The sequence below is a fragment of the Pocillopora verrucosa genome, chromosome 6, assembly GCF_036669915.1.
Source record: "Pocillopora verrucosa isolate sample1 chromosome 6, ASM3666991v2, whole genome shotgun sequence".
Lineage (NCBI taxonomy): Eukaryota > Metazoa > Cnidaria > Anthozoa > Scleractinia > Pocilloporidae > Pocillopora > Pocillopora verrucosa.
Window position 1 is genome coordinate 125437 of NC_089317.1, and position 15774 is coordinate 141210.

A 15774-nucleotide genomic window follows, 5' to 3' on the forward strand; every position below is an offset into this window, starting at 1 on the left:
AGGGGATAATTAAAAATAACTTTCACAATTTTTAATTAATTTACATAAATGTCAGGAGCGATTGATCTTGTCCATGCTTCTAATAGAGGTGTTTCTGTTCAGGAACGGCATACGGTTTATCATGCCCTCGTGGAAAGTACTGTCCTCGTGGGAAAGCTCCAATTGACTGCCCTATGCACAGATACCGAGACATTGTTGGCGGCAAAGACTTGAATGACTGTTTCCCCTGTCCAGCCGGTTACTGGTGTAATCTCACTGGTATGGTTAATTACAATAACAGCGAATGTCCAATTGGACACTTTTGTCCAAGTCAGCTTGGGCCAAGTCTGTGCGGAGCAGGCCGTCGCCGAGAAAATCCTGGAGCTGGGAGCAGGGATGATTGTGGTTTCTGTCCTGGCGGTCACTATTGTCCTAATGATACCATCAATATCCAGGGAATACCTTGCAAAGCCAAGTATTACTGCCCTGAGGGCTCATCAGCGGAAAGATTATGTCCAGGTGGAGCGTATTGTCCTGCCACCACTGCAATACCCATCCCATGTCCCGGTATGTGTTTATCCCTCTATCATTATTAACTGTAGGTAGGTGCTTTACCTGTAGTATCCGCCACCTGGTCAACTCATGTTGTAGAGCGCCGGTCTACCGTGCGGGAGGTGAAGGGTTCAAGCCTTAGGCCGTACCAACACTCAGGGTCTTAAAATAACTGAGGAGAATGTGTTGTGTTCGCTATGATATCTGCAAATGGCTAGACATTTTAGTCTTCTCGGACAACTGAGGACGAAGAACCGTAGGCTACGTCTCCTACATCTTCTCTGTTCTGCTAAGCAAGGGACGTTAGTGAACCCACGCTCTTCTATCACGTATCTCCCAGTGTTGTGGTCTGGCCTTTTTCCAAACATTCCTAAATCGGGGGCGCCTGAACATGCGCTTTCAAAAAGTTGTAAACTTCTCAATACAGTCTGGCTAAAGTCCCCCTGAAATGTAATCTAAAGCGCTTTAGAGCATAGTCATATGAAGAATGCGCCATACAAGTTTATCGTTATAATGTATTACGATTATAGGCTCCAAGAGTGTAGGACTTAAGATTTTCTTCTGTTTTTCTCAGGAGGTTCTTACTGCCCAAATGGATCGCAGGTGGACATCGCTTGCTCTTACCCAAATTACTGCCCACCAAATAGTACTCAAGAGCTTATTTGTGATCTTGGTTACGAGGCCTTAAGTACAAGCGGAAAGCGTGATTCTCACAGTAGATGCTGTCTAAAGTGCTCCCCAGGGTCTTACGGTAATCATCCCCAGCGTCTTAAATGTGATCCCTGTCCAGCAGGTTTTTTCTGCCCCGGAGGTACCACAGGACCAAGAGTGCATCCGTGTCCACAGGGAGCGTTTTGTCCCCTTGAATCTGAAGAGCCAAGAGCTTGTCCGCCTGGTACTCGTGGAACTATTTCCATGGCAACAGCGGCCTCTGACTGTTCGCCCTGCGCTCCCAAAACTTACCAACACGAATCAAATAAAACAGCTTGTAAACAATGCGGAAGCAGTGCTGATTCAACGGAAGGTCAGGAAACTTGTGAGTGTTTCGGGAAATACCGACATTTCCAGGTGTCGGATGGTTCCTGTGAATGCTTATCCGGTTATGTGTTTTTTGATCCAGTCACTTATGAGAAGGTCGAAGGAAACAGTGACAAGAATTGTCAGCTTGAGGTATGGACCTTATTATGTTCAGGAATGTATCTAATATGTGAACCAAATGGAGCTTTTACTGCCGGGAAATCGCATTCTTTGTGACGTGTTGAAAGCGAACGTGTCTTTTTGCAATTTTTTCTCTCTTTTAACTCGCCTATCGTCCTCGCTTTGTGTCACGTGCTACTTAAGAAAGAATTTTCCTCTGGCAAGACGTACCTTCATGTTGCTGCAAGCTATGAGCTTGTTGTTTTATTCGAGTCTCTGTATTTGAATGAAACTTGTTTTTAAGTTCTTACAGCACTTTTTATTCATTGTTACTGGGACTCTTAAATTCTAGGAATTCCCACGATGCGGCACTGGTGAAGCTCGAAAAGCTGCTCAGGGAGAATGTGTGAAACCTGGAGAAGAAACTGTAAAATGTCAAGAACTGTGCGATAGTAGCGAAGCGTCCTTCTCCACTGAGGATGGCATTTGTTTATGCCCTTATACCGTAAGCTGTGATGCTGAATGCGAGGAGAGCAGGACTAAGACGTACATAAAAAGAAATTCTGATGGCATTTTAACTTTGAAGTACGTGGACAGTGGAGGAAAATCAGAATCTGTTAATATCACCCAAGAGCTCGGAGTCAATGATAACGACAACGAGCAACATCCTACTGAAATTATGTTTTTCCGAAAAACCCAGTCAGTGCGGGCACTTGTGCCAAATTCTATTGATGATGTGAAAAATGCGTTGAGACCAGATGCTGCGGTCGTGACGCGCAGACGGCGAAGGGCAGTTGGTGATAATACGACTACTGCCCCTTCTACCAACACAATCGCAAATCCAACATTTTGCTTTCAGTATGGGCAGGCACTGACTTTCAAAATTGAAATCAACCCAGAAAACCGAAGCCTAAGCCATTATCCACGATACCGCAAAAACCATCTGTTGAACAGAAATGACAAGTTTGACTATGGAAACTTTAGAAAACTTCACTCTCTTATCCGTGAATCGAACGACTCTCTGGACTACTTTGTACATGTCTTTACGCAGAATGGAACGTTTGTGTTTTATGACAACGCAGAGCCTTCCCGAGAGGTAATAGTGAATGTGGTTGCTCCTGGTGTTTCGTGCGGAGGTGTCACCATTTCACCGACAACAAAGGTAGTTTTGACCTCTCTTGGTGTCGGCCTCCAAAAGGTAAGCTGGTGCTAACAATTTAAGTTTTTTGTTACAAAGGGTGAAACTGTTGATTTTGTCATTGCTTTTTGATGTGATGAAGAAGAAACAACAACATTACTTTTTCCCACGCAGTGCTAGTCTTTACACCGCAATTCCAGTCGAAATCTTTAGGTTCTCACTTTTTTTACATGTTGTTTCGATGTTATAATTAAAAAGGAGAAAGTTCAGCGAGGCGACTGTCAAGGATAAATGTAGTTCTTGTTTGAATGACCTAATTTATATTACTTCCTCACATTTTGTAATTTTAGCCTCAAAACCTGTCCCCAGACTGGGCAGTAATCTGGGGCATGATTGTGTTCATGCTGGTGTGTATCATTATGCTTGTGATTGCTGTTATCATATGGCGCCCAAAGAGCATCGGAAGGTTCCCTGTACGAGCACTGAGGCCCAAGTACAAATCGCTAGGAGCACCTATCCCTGTTGTCCCTATCCCTGGTAAGTAGCCTTCTATGGTTTTGTTTGTTGAGGCTCGCAAAAGAGTTTGTAACTCATCGTTATTACTGATTTATTTTATGTTAGGTATTGATGATCATATTTATGACCTTGGACCTCGTGGTTCACCAGAAGGGTCGTCGTTTGATTCTCCAAGTGTAAGATTTGAGCTGGAAAACTTCAACGTTCGTACATTATATGACAAATTGGAAGATCAAACGTTACACGTTTCGTCACAACTAGCGCGTCACCAAGCAGACTTGAGAGCATTTTATGACAGAATCAGCCAACAGGCAGAGAAGCTCAAAGGGATGTTAGATAGCATGGACGTCTCTGCACTTATCAAAGCGACCAAAGAGGCAGGAAGGGTCAAGGAAGGCGAGGTATGTAGGTTGTGGCCTGCTCTCAATTACCTTAGATAACCATAATTTTTATGTAATTTTTACAATTATTGAAGTTTGAAATTGTTATGTGTTAAGTGATGATGATCGGTTGCAGGCCTCCACTGAACAGCAGCAAACAAGTGAGGCTGGTGAACACGGCACGAGATACGGTATGACAGCTGGTGGACAGGTGAGAGAAGAGGAGCTGATGCAGTCTCTCCAGCTACTGTTGGAGAAAGTCGAAAAGGGACAGTTTTCCATGCCAGGTAACACGGCTCAATGGAATTTTCCTAATTGCAAACTTAACTTCTTGTTGTATTGTCTGTCGTCCTCTCCATCGTCTCTAAAGCCAGTGACAAATACGTTTTATTTGTCACACAGGTGTGGTGTCGGGCACAAGCATAACAGTACCAGGGCCTGGAATGATTGTGATGGGTGGAGATAGCAGCACAATAACTACTACCTATACCCAACAAGCTTCTGGGTATCCTGTGGTGGAGGTACACGCTGGTGAGGCTGCTGGGCCGCAGTGGCAGATCCAAGGAACGAGTGACGTTAGTGAGTTCCTTCGGAAAATGAATGCAGAGCGCATGCACCTTGAGCAGCAGACTGGACGAGAAGAGGAGACTGCTGTACACAAGCTTCTGAAAGAACAGGTTTGGCTTAAAGCAGGAAAAAGAAAGAATCTTTTATTTTATTAACACGCATTTCCTCTGAGTCCTCATGACATTTTCCTTTTTAATAAGGGACTAGATACACTGGAGTTAACATGACAGGTTTTTTAGTTCCATTTCACGTTGTCCAGGAACAGCGTTCATTTTGTGGTAATTTTCCTAATGGTTAAAAGTTATGAATTCACGTTCCAGTTTTTGGCTTTTTTGGAAGCCTGATTGTTACATCACTGCTAATAAAACGAATGAACTTCGTCACCCATGTAACTTATTCTACGTTCCTGAGAAAGTGAGGTTTAGAACTTCAACAGCTGTACCTGTAATCCAGCCTCGTGGCTGCAATTGGTATTAATAAACAAACTACAAACAGAATCAACTTTGTGAGAGTTTTGCTTCTAATGTGGAAGCATATGTTCATTAACAGGAAGAAATCCGTTCGGGCGAAATGAAAAAGTTAGCGGAGAAGTTAGCAGACAAATTGTCTGGTGATCTCAGTGAAGATGAAATGCGAGCGGTTATGGAGGATCATGCAAGACAAGTTGTCCAGTTAGAAGGAATGTTGGCATCTGAGAAAGAGAAACAAATGGCAGCATTGAGAGAGAAGCTGAAGAGGAGAAGAGAGGAAAAAGAGGCCGCCCTCTTAAGAAAACAGAAGGAGGAGGTACGAGTAATTTTGTGGCAAAAGATAACAATAAAAAGAGTGATGTTTAACAATTTTCCTTGTCTTCACAGGCCGAGAAGTCCAAAATTCATTTGGATGATGTGAAACCTCTGGCCAGTATTGATACAGTGTTGAAGACGCAAGAAAGTGTACAAGACGTGATTGTTCAGAAAGAATCTATTGGACATGCGCGAGCAGAGGAACAACAATCCACCGAACAGGCGAATGTTTACCGACGCCAGTTGGGAGACAAATTCTGCGCTATGGTGGTAAGAGAATCGTCAATATAAGAATACACTTGAAATTTTATAATTATTTTCTTTCGCAAAGTTTTGTCGTGTATGTACTTGCTGCTGGGTAAGAAACTTAAATTCTTGTTTTATTTCAGGATGATCTTGTTGCATCTGGTTCTCTGTACGCTGATCAAGCTGATCAAATTAAACGTGAACAAATGGAACTCGAGGAGAAAATGTCACGTGACCTGGCTCAACAGCAGGCACGGCAGACGGCGCTTATTAGGGAGAAATTGGCCCAGAGAAAGAAAGAACGACTGAAGAAACTCAGGGAACAACAGGAGATGGAGAAAGCCAAGGTAAACTGAGCATTGCTGGAGATGCTCATCTACTTTTGGTGCTTTTAGATAACTGGACGCTGGTGTAAAATGTTTCTGTTCCTTATCGTTTCATGTGACTTTCACTTCAGGTTATAAGCGAAGGTGGTGATGTGACAGCTTTGCTGAAGCAACACGAGCAGGAAATAGCTGCTCTGGAAACAAGCTTTGAGGCAGAGGAGGCGCGTGATATTGCAGAGATCACCAAGAAACTCAATGAGTCGCATATGCAAAACGTGCAGCAAGTCCACAAAGAACTTCTTGATAAAGTGAGCTTAAAAATCAAACAGGTTCTTAAACATAAACATTAGTCGTCATCTCAAACAGGATATCTGTTATGATTTTGCATTTTTGTCATCTTCAGTAGATTGAATTGGATTATCCTGTTTTTTTTTGGTTTTTGTTTCACATAGGCCACAAAAGACAATTTGGACGCGGTTCTCCAACAACAGATTATGGATCAGTTCAGGAAGGAGAACGAAGCGCTGTTAGAACACTTGGAACAACGAAAACTCAAATCCTTGGAGGACACCAAGGTAACATGGTTCCTCGAAATAACTGGATTATTCAACTGTACCATTGATGCTTATCACTTAAGGGTGGGACCGCGACTGTTAGTTATTAAGGCGAAACACAATGACACTTGTCGTAGAACCATACAAACTGAAAATGGCATTGACACTGATTTCTACCTCTTAGGCAAAACTTGCTGCTCGTCGAGCGCGTCGTCAAGAAGAAGCGCGCCGGCAGGCAGAGGAAACAGCTGCTCAGCGGATCTTAGAGGAGCAGAGCCAAGCCGTCGCAGCTAACAAGCCAGTCGACGCAGACCACGTGATCGTACCCGAAGTCATATTACCACGTGAAACTTCAGAAGAACAGGTTCGTGCAACTTTACTACACTGCCCTAAAGAAGTGAGTTCCGATATACTGTGCAGAACGAACTAGTTATTGACAAAATTGAACCTCAAAAAGTAATGGTTGATGAATTTTTTCTAATCTCTGTGAATCTGATCTCTGTAAACATCTTTATTTTCAGGCGTTACGAAACGAACAGGAGCGTACCTTAGCTGACATGCGTGATAGACATGAACAAGATACCCTGAAAGTCAACGAAAAACTTGAACGAGAACTGGCTGCAGAAGAAGCTCAGGCTATGGAACATCTTGAGGCTGATAAAGAGCGTAGACTGCGAGAGTTGAAAGACAGACATGCTGCTGAGTTAGGGGCACGCTCTAAGGACATGTCACCTGAAGAAGTGCAACAGGTACGCCAAAAGTCTCTCTTTTAATCAGCTCAGAATTCCCAGGAGAGAAGTAATCGATATTCCGCAATACATTGTCATCTCATGCAAATGATCGAAACTGTATAAGTTAGACTTAAACACCGTGTAAGCAATAGTCATTCACTCTCCATAATCATTCACAATAATTTTTTTGTTTTAATTGCCTACCAGCTTTTGACGGCACATCAACAAGAACTGGAAGAAATAATGGAAAAGATGGACTTGGAGAAACAAAGGCAGCAGGCGAACTTACATCAGAAGCTACTGGAAAGAAAGAAACGAAAACAAGAAGCACAGCAGCGTAAACAAGAAAGAGAGATGGCTAAGGAATTGTTGGAGCAGAAGAGAGAACTGCAAGAAGTGCGCACACAACACGTGAGTGGCACGTGCTCAGTTGAAAGGGGAAAATTTTAAGTTTTTCTTTTGTGGTGTGTTATATTGCTAGAGATTAATTCAGATGTTTCAGTTTCTGAGTTCAACGGTGTAAAATGAAATCAATTTTTGATTAATATTCATTTGCAGATTTTAACTCACAGATCGTGCCAATTTGTTTTAAACGAATGCATTTTTCACTGTCAGGTAAAAGAGGCAGAGAAGCAAGCTATGATTGACGGGATCAGGGAGAACGGCTCTGAAGCTGCCGAGTTTGTCATCAGAAAGGTACTAAATGTGGAGTTATACAGATCATTTAATTACCTTGTTGTTTAGCTGTATTGAAAATGTTGTTGAGACTAAGCCATAGTTGCTCTTTTAATCTGGATATAATTCGTGCCGGTAACATCCTCTGTAGGGTCTGATTTAACTGTTATGTCATGGTAACTATTGATTACGTGATAGCTAATTTAGTGGATTAAGTAAGAAAAAAAACACAAACCTGTTCTGTTTACAGGTTCTGGAAAAACGTCAAAGTCAGGAGCTGAAAGACTTGGAGCGTATGTTTCAGGAAGAACGTAAAGTGGCTGTTGATGAAGCACTGGCCAAGATGGAAGAAAGACATGCGCAAGAAAACGATGAACTTCGGGCTCAACACGAGAAAGAATTAAGAGAACTGGAAAAACAAAAATTAAATCCTGAAGAGTTGCAGCAGAAGAGGGCTCAGTTATTGAACCAACAACAATTACGACAAAGCGCGCTGGATAAAAAACACGCAGATCAAAGGAAACAAATTCAACATGGTGTGCAGTCAGACTGGGAAGTGCGCTTTGCGCGCGCCAAGTTAGAGCTTAAGGAGAAGCACTATCAGGTGAGTTTGGATGGAAAAAGCTTTAGTTGTCCTAATTTTATGTTTGCTCTAGGAATATTGTGGTCGCATCAAGAGATTCGTTCTGGTATTCCTTGTTAACTTTTCAATTTCCCTCTTTGCTTAACTCTTCATCTTATTTATGCTATTCCTCTCCTCATCTAGGAATATGCTGATGCTTTGAATGAGTTGACTCCAGAACAAGCAGAGGAACACAGGCGATCAGTTGAGAAGGCGCTGGCAGCCGCGAGGGAACTGGAAATAGTTAAACAAAAACTAGATGAACAGCGAGCGGAGAATGAACTGAAACTCAAACAAGAAAATGATGGTTAGTAACAATTTAACTAAAAAATTCAATGAACAGCAATAATTCATGTAAGTCAAATGAATAAATTTTTCTCTAAACCTCTCTTATTTGCATCTGTTTGTCACTTAGCATTTGAAGCCGAGCAACAACTTAAGTTAGAAGAGGAACTTAAGGCGTTCGACAAACAGCTGGAACAAGAAGCAGACGAAGAACAGAAAAAGAACGAAAAGGCAATCTTGGCTCTTAACACTCGTAAAGAAGCGCTGCTGAAGGAAAAGAAGGCGAAAGTGAAACAAGAAATGGACAAAATGAGCAAACAAGGAGCTTCAAAGGAAGACCAAGAAGCCATATTGAAAGAACACAGCAAAGACTTGGCTAAACTGATGAACAAAATGGATGCGGATAGAATGAGGATGCAGAGCTCATTGGAAGAGCGTTTAAAGAAAAGACGCGAGGCAAAACGGCAGGCTAAGGTGACTGAACTTACAACTCGAAACGAAGAGGAGAAGAAAGAATTTGAAGAGAAAGTTCAATCTGAGCGCGATCGAGCACAAGCTGAAGAGGTGATCGCTTTGAAGGAAAGCATTCATGTCGATAACCTTGTAGCTGCTACAATCGAATCTGAAGCTGCTTCACCCCCTGTACAGCAAGCGCGACTAATGCCGGACAGTTATCGATTAGCAGCTCCATTGAGCGAAGGTGAACTGGCATCGCTGCTGCTGGCGTCACCGCTGTACCAAAAGATCGAAAGCATCAAATCGTTAGTGAGTGGTGGCGCTGGTAAAGGAGGACAGTTTGGCGGTTCGGGTAAGTGGAAATCAATATTTTTACTAATGTCAAGTGGACAGTGTTATTTTAAAGTATCTGGTAGAACATTTTTAGAGTTAAACGATGCGGTTTAAGTCCTTTGATTTAAAGTAATGGGATACAGAAGTTATATCTGCATTAAGAGTCTGTACAGAAGGGTTACTCAGTAAATGACATTGTGTAACGTATTGGTGTTGACTTGCTTCTCTCAGCACCTGGTGAAGGTTATATTGACATCAAGGATGACACTTTGTGGACAGGGGACGATGAACTTGTCCCAGTTGATCTGAACACGCTGCCTGCTCGGGCCTTCGTCACATACAAGTTTGGCTCTTTCATTGTCGATTTACTCGCCGTTCATTGTCATCATCTTCCTGTCACACTCTTGCTAGCCGATAAGCTGCCTCCAAACTCTCATCTACAGAGGAACGCTTACAGAAATTCCTTCTTCTACGACGCAAACAATCGTATCTTATACGTGCGAACTGAACGAATGGACAACGTTGGAGAGTTTATTTTGGTTCTGGTTCACTGCCTCGCGCACATTGCTTGCGGAGACTTACGCGACGACTCCCATCCGGGATTTATGAAAGAGTTCCATCACGCCCTAGCTGTAATTTGCGATGACTTGTTCTTTGCACGATATAGGCGTTCCTCTGCGCTTGCGCGCACTCTGTCCTCACTTCCTGCAAGCGACGATTTGGAAAGCGCCAGCCGTGTGCTGTTGGAGTCTGTATTTGGTGATGCTCATACTGAGGCTGACAAGGCGAATATGGTGGATGGACTTTTGGACGTCAAGCTTTTGCGCGGCGCGAACAAAGATGGCGTGCATTTTACACATGAAGGTATTGTGGAACGTTTATCCAAGTACAGTAACTTTGCTGTCGAGTCCAAGTTGAGATCTTTCCTGGGTGATGTGGAAGAGAAAGCGTCCCACGCTCGTCTTCAAGGCACAGAAGAGTTTATTGATAAACGATTACACGAGCTACAAGGACCACAAGCTAAGGAGAGACCAGTGTCACGGTACGCTCAGTCACGTGGGAATTTGTTGTCGCGTGGAGTGTCTCGACAGGTCTCCCGCGCCCAAGCTCTGTCACGCAATGCCACTCGTTTGCCCATATCTGGGAAATCTGCACAGCCTAAAGAGGACGAGGACCTCTATAAAACCTTCTTAGAGGTATGTTCACGTGTTTTGATATTTTATCTAAGATGCGTTTTGACCTTTGAGGATACTTGACGTTATTGTGGATGTCTATGTGTAGGAGGGGAATTTCGGGAGAATGAGAGAACTCCTTTCCTGAGATCAAGAAAACTGCTGGTGCAAAGTAACTTATGTACAGATATGCAAGATAAATCAACTTATTGAAATCCTTTCTTGCTCTGGTATGTAACATGGAGAGGAAATATTTTATAGGGTCTGAGAACTAACCAAACTCATTCGTGACGAGACAAGAGCACCTTTACCTCTGAGATTCTGATAAGTAGTGACTTTGTGAACTTTTATTACAGGTTCAAGTTAATGACATGCAAGACACTGTAGACAGCTTGAACCAGGAATTCGCTCAGCTTTCCAGGCAGTCTCTTGATGTCACTGCAAATCTAAGGGAACTGGAACAAGAACTGTTGGCTCAAACAGACCTCTTCAGGGAATCAGCGGAGGGCAGCACGGAGCATGCTCAGCATAAGAATGCTGTTCGACAAACAACCACCAAGATAACTACTGCAAAGGCATCGCTGGAATCCATTAATCTGCAGAAGAGTAACTGTTTGGAGCGACTGAACTTGTTCAAGAAAAAGTTGGAAGAGAAACAAGCACAACTAGAGCAGCATGTGAACAAACCCGAACACGAGCGCAAACAACAAGCTGAGAGAAAACTACAGACAGCCATGGGAGGAAAACCAGTCAAGAAGAAAACAAAGAAGTAAACTTAGTGCTTTTATAACATTTGTATTTTTTTAATATTATTTATTTGCACTGATTGCAATACAAGATATTTAATTAGAATAGGCTGAAAACATTGAATCGAAGTTTTAGATCAAACCGCTATTTTTTATAAATTTTTGTACATGTGAAGCCGTAGTTGTAGACAGTCCATTTCTTCGTGTAGGCTCATCCAAAAAAACCGTGCAATACAGCCATCTAGTCTATTAAATAATTGTAAGATTTAGTTTTTCGACAGTCCATCGATAAGAGCCAAATCAGCTTGATGTTTTGTCATTAATTTAGAGAGAAAAAGCGATTTTTTGTATTGAATGAAGCGCATGATTTCAGTTTATTATAGTAATATCTATTAATGTAATAAATATCGAATTGAACTATTTTTGAAATCTGAGAGAAATTTATTACGGTCAGTTTGGTCTGATTAAAACTTTGATTTTAGTTTCCTGAACACGGAAAAAGGCAGTGAAACATCCTTTTTAAAGTAATTCCTTTCTCCACTGATCCAAGGAGATGAAAACGCGGGCTCAATGTACGTTATGCCCCCCCCAGTTGTGGTACCGAGCTTTACGTCTCAGATCCTCGATGCTTGTTTGTTGATTAAACTGACGATTATAATCAACCTGACTGACACTGGTAACAAAACTGGCGTGGTTACACATGCACAGATGCTCAACACACCCAGTTCTATAAGCACCATGGGTAAATGGTGTGATAGATGTTTCTTGGCGTAGCTGAGTTACGTGATTTGGTGGTTTGTATGTCGGGGTAGCCGGGACAACGAAGCCCCTCTGACTCGGTCCTTCCTGCCGACGACTTTTAGCACGACGGTTTTGAAACCAGATCTGTGGATAAATCAGCGGGATTGTCACAGTGACATGCTTTTCATCAGAACACCTAACCTAGCCCCAGTCTTACTCCTCTCCCCTCGTTTCAAGTACCCTCTCTCAATTTTGTGTTTTGTACTGGAAATGTGAGATGAAATCAAGTCATTAACAATTGTTTTTTTTTTCCTTGATGTGATATACCGTATTTCCTCGAGTAAACGCGCTGATGCTTAGTTAAAATCTCGCCTAAAAGAAGGAGTACCAATTAAAAGGAGGGCGCAGACTCCTGTGCTAACTCACTTCTGGCTGAAGCTTAAAACGTTATAAATGAAGTGGCGATAGATACAGTTTTTCCCTGTTACCCTGCAACTAGAGATGAGGGAGGAAGGGAGGCTCTTATTCGAGACGGGTGCTTGTTTGACACTATGGCCTAGTGAGTAAGTGCTTATCCAAGGGAATTAGTGAAAATTGATGGCAATTGAATTCATTTTTGTTTGTCCACAACTTATCAAACCAGTTTTGAACTTGCTTTGTTTCAAAACAATCCCACAAGACCCTGTTCGGCGAGTTACCTGAACTCTAGCTTCTGATAGGCCCATCCTCTTCGCCAGTGTCTCCCGCGTCAAGGCATCTGGGTAATGTGTCTGATCAAACAGTTTCTCCAGTTCTCGCAATTGTTCTCTCGTGAAATTTTTCCTGTTTCGCGGAGGTTTGCACCGGTTTGTTCGTCTGGGTGATTCGTCAAAACCTTCCGAAAGAATACACAGATATTAAATAAGCGTATCAGTATTTTAAAAAGACATCCGAATTTGATATGGACTGTTATTTCAAACGTTCTTCCTGAACCTTATACGCACTGTCTAGGATGCAACATGCTTTTAAGTAATCTCACTTTATAATTGACGAACGTTAAGCTTGCTTCAATGTGAATGTTCTCTGCCGAGAGTCCAGTGATCCCACGGCTTACCAAACCTCAAAGCAGTTTCCCATTTCTTTTAAGCTAATCTTCGCTCCGTGGCTGAATCAAAAGGTTTAGAAAATTTTCTTTATAAATACTGGAGTATTGATACGTTTAGTCTTGTTAGAATCGATAAGAAAATTCTCGAGGTAAGACTGACCCAAAAGTTCATCAGTCAAATTGTTTTTCTTGTTACTCGGAGTAAGATGGTTTTATACCAACTGAGTAGAAATTGGGACTTTCAATATAAACTATTGCAGTGAACTGTTTAATCTACAATTAATAAATAATTATTATTACTGTTTATATTGGCATATTTTGGTCCATAGATTACTTGATAAGGACAAATTTATAAATTATTTCAGACGTTAACCTTTTTGATGAGAATTTCAGGAACGCAGTGACTTCCTTGTAGTGTCTCAAGTTATGTTTATAACAATGGCACAGGAAAATGTCCCGTTTTGCATTTAGGAATTAATTTCTAGAAAATAGAAATAGTTATTCTGAAAGTAGTTTAAACTACAGTGAGATAGTAATAAATTCAACCTTACGGCGAACAAAGACGAAATGTTCTGTTATTTGGTTGTTTCTCTCCTACCTTGCACAGCATACCGTCTCATTTCAATACTGATGTCTTCGGTTTCCTTTTTCCTTGGCTCATTTCGTTTATCGCTCAAAATTTCCGCAATGCTGAATGGAAGAGTCACCAAGCTCGAAGAAGATGAAGCATTGTCCTGCTCTCGGCCACCATCAACTTGTGTGGCTGATGAATCTTGTGGCTTTACCTTGTCGAACCGGGACACAAAAGCAGTAAGACCATCCATGGAATATCAATACCCACTTATGCAATTAATTGTTGCATTCTTGCTCTCAATAACACTGATTACAGCTCACTTTAGACTGGGCGAAATGTTCACTAGATCCTCGCCTCACAAGACTTCTCAGACGCGCTGTGTAGATATACAGCCAGTGGATTTTGACACGGTTAATAAAACACACAAGCAAAACAATGATATTAGTTCTTAAGGATTGTTAATTAAAAGCTCATCACTGATTAATCAACTTTATTATTTGCGTTATTAGTGACAGTTTATAAAGCTAAACTTTCACCCCCTACCATTCATTTATTTGTCCTGTTATGAACCCATACCGCGAGCTACAAAACACCACTGAAAATAATTTCAAACATTATTAAAGTAAAATTTCAAGCTGGGAGTGTGCACAGTGGAAATGAAAATACCGTGTGCTTCCATTTTACCACAGGAAAAGTCATTGTCGCATTGTCCCGCTGAGAAATTATTTCCTTATTAATTAAGTTCTTTTCAGAGCTGTCAAAGCCGTTGATAAATGCCTCACGCCTCTGATCACACAGATAGAGAGAACAACCGCTACACCACTGGTGTAATCCTTTTCAATCATAAAAGTAATTTATTTCAGTTCCAGCTAATTGCGTCGAGGTTGAGATAATCTGGAGTCACATTTTCACGGAGTGAATCCAGGTTTCAGTTGAAAAAAAAAGGAACCAGCAGTTGTCATAATTCAATGCTGAGCGGCGTTTTTGCGTTCCCGCAGAGTTGAAGTATAAATTGTCTCCCGCTAAATCTTGCCGCATCGCTTCTAAAGCCAACTGTTCCATTGTACTATGGACTTTCAAAATTGTAAAGCCACTTAGGAGCCTTTGTAAACAGTGTGTCTTGCAGTAATACTTGTTCAAGAACGCTTTCGTTGTTTTTCCCATTTGGGGCTTGAAATTAAAATGATGAAGAAAAAAGTGAGATACTCATCGAGTGTGGTACCGCCTTGTTTTTCAAGCGAAGTTGAAAGATTTGTATTTAATCTTCACAACATTGAAACCACAGGTAATTAAGAAGACATGCGATAGTCAGTCATCAAAAATATCTGACGAAAATTTCACTGTTTCTACGTCAAGCGTACCACCCAAGAAAAAACGACAGATCTGTCCTAAAAACTATCAGTTTAGTTTGGCAATATTTAAAATAAATGAACGCTAATCATATTTAGTTTGTAGTGTAACTTTCGCGTTCATCATGGTTTTTCAACGGGACATCATGAACTCACGGCGCCCCCTGTTATGTGACTATTTGTGTTTCGTGTGGATTTTGTTTAATAAATACTTTCTTATTACGAAGTTCTTCTCGAACTTATAAATGGCTTAATTTACTGCTAATGACTCGATGTTTTTGTTTCAGCTTTCGTGGCTAATGTTGAGGTCTTCCAAATTACAATTGTTGTTCTCCCTCTATTAGTCTCGTCACGTCTGGAAGAAGTAGGTTTTCTTTTTTAAGAAAAATACCTTTGGAACACCTTGTTTTTCCTTCAGAACAAAATTGCTTGCAATTAAGTTCTTGCGGTCGTTAACAGATAATTATCATTGAGTCACTTAAATATTTTAATCAGATAATCGAGATATGTTGTATTCGCTCAAAGCAGAGGACGTTCAGAGAGACAGATGTTGATATCGAAACTGCTCCAAACGGCCGAGGTACAAATGATTTACACGAGCGTCAAAAGAAAACTGAACACTACAGGACTCTGGTTCTTTACGTCTGTAAAACCAAAGTAAACTGTACAAATGACTTTACTACGACTGGAACAGAGAAAAATTGAACGGAAACAACACAAAGCTTCAGATCCATTCACGAGGAAATTAAGATGACATCGACCACACAGGTAGACGAATTGTCATAGCTGATCGTAAGATGTCACTTTAAAATCTAGATTGGGTTTT

At 41.5% G+C, this 15774-nt stretch overlaps 2 protein-coding genes across 6 annotated transcripts in view; one reads left to right on the forward strand and one right to left on the reverse strand.

Moving 5' to 3' along the window:
• LOC131788308 (uncharacterized) overlaps positions 1-11629 on the forward strand; it is a 57687-nt gene extending 46058 nt beyond the window's left edge. For all 5 annotated transcript variants that reach the window (XM_066168303.1, XM_066168304.1, XM_066168305.1 and 2 more), the window contains 21 exons: positions 103-546; positions 1106-1701; positions 2021-2866; positions 3157-3343; positions 3428-3723; positions 3839-3989; positions 4105-4379; positions 4819-5055; positions 5127-5324; positions 5444-5647; positions 5758-5934; positions 6079-6201; positions 6365-6544; positions 6702-6929; positions 7119-7322; positions 7527-7607; positions 7837-8190; positions 8353-8515; positions 8624-9301; positions 9514-10478; positions 10811-11629. In XM_066168303.1, coding sequence (XP_066024400.1) covers positions 103-546; positions 1106-1701; positions 2021-2866; positions 3157-3343; positions 3428-3723; positions 3839-3989; positions 4105-4379; positions 4819-5055; positions 5127-5324; positions 5444-5647; positions 5758-5934; positions 6079-6201; positions 6365-6544; positions 6702-6929; positions 7119-7322; positions 7527-7607; positions 7837-8190; positions 8353-8515; positions 8624-9301; positions 9514-10478; positions 10811-11227 — 7004 coding nt within the window. In that variant the 3' untranslated portion in view covers positions 11228-11629. The remainder of the gene's footprint in view (positions 1-102; positions 547-1105; positions 1702-2020; positions 2867-3156; positions 3344-3427; positions 3724-3838; positions 3990-4104; positions 4380-4818; positions 5056-5126; positions 5325-5443; positions 5648-5757; positions 5935-6078; positions 6202-6364; positions 6545-6701; positions 6930-7118; positions 7323-7526; positions 7608-7836; positions 8191-8352; positions 8516-8623; positions 9302-9513; positions 10479-10810) is intronic.
• An 86-nt stretch (positions 11630-11715) lies between these two features.
• LOC131788305 (short stature homeobox protein) lies at positions 11716-15735 on the reverse strand. The gene is made up of 3 exons (XM_059105394.2): positions 13624-15735; positions 12640-12815; positions 11716-12085 (listed from the first exon to the last, which is right to left on the reverse strand). Exons 1-3 carry the CDS (start codon positions 13847-13849, stop codon positions 11768-11770), a joined length of 720 nt encoding a protein of 239 aa, XP_058961377.1. The 5' UTR covers positions 13850-15735; the 3' UTR covers positions 11716-11767.
• Between the last annotated feature and the right edge of the window lie 39 nt (positions 15736-15774).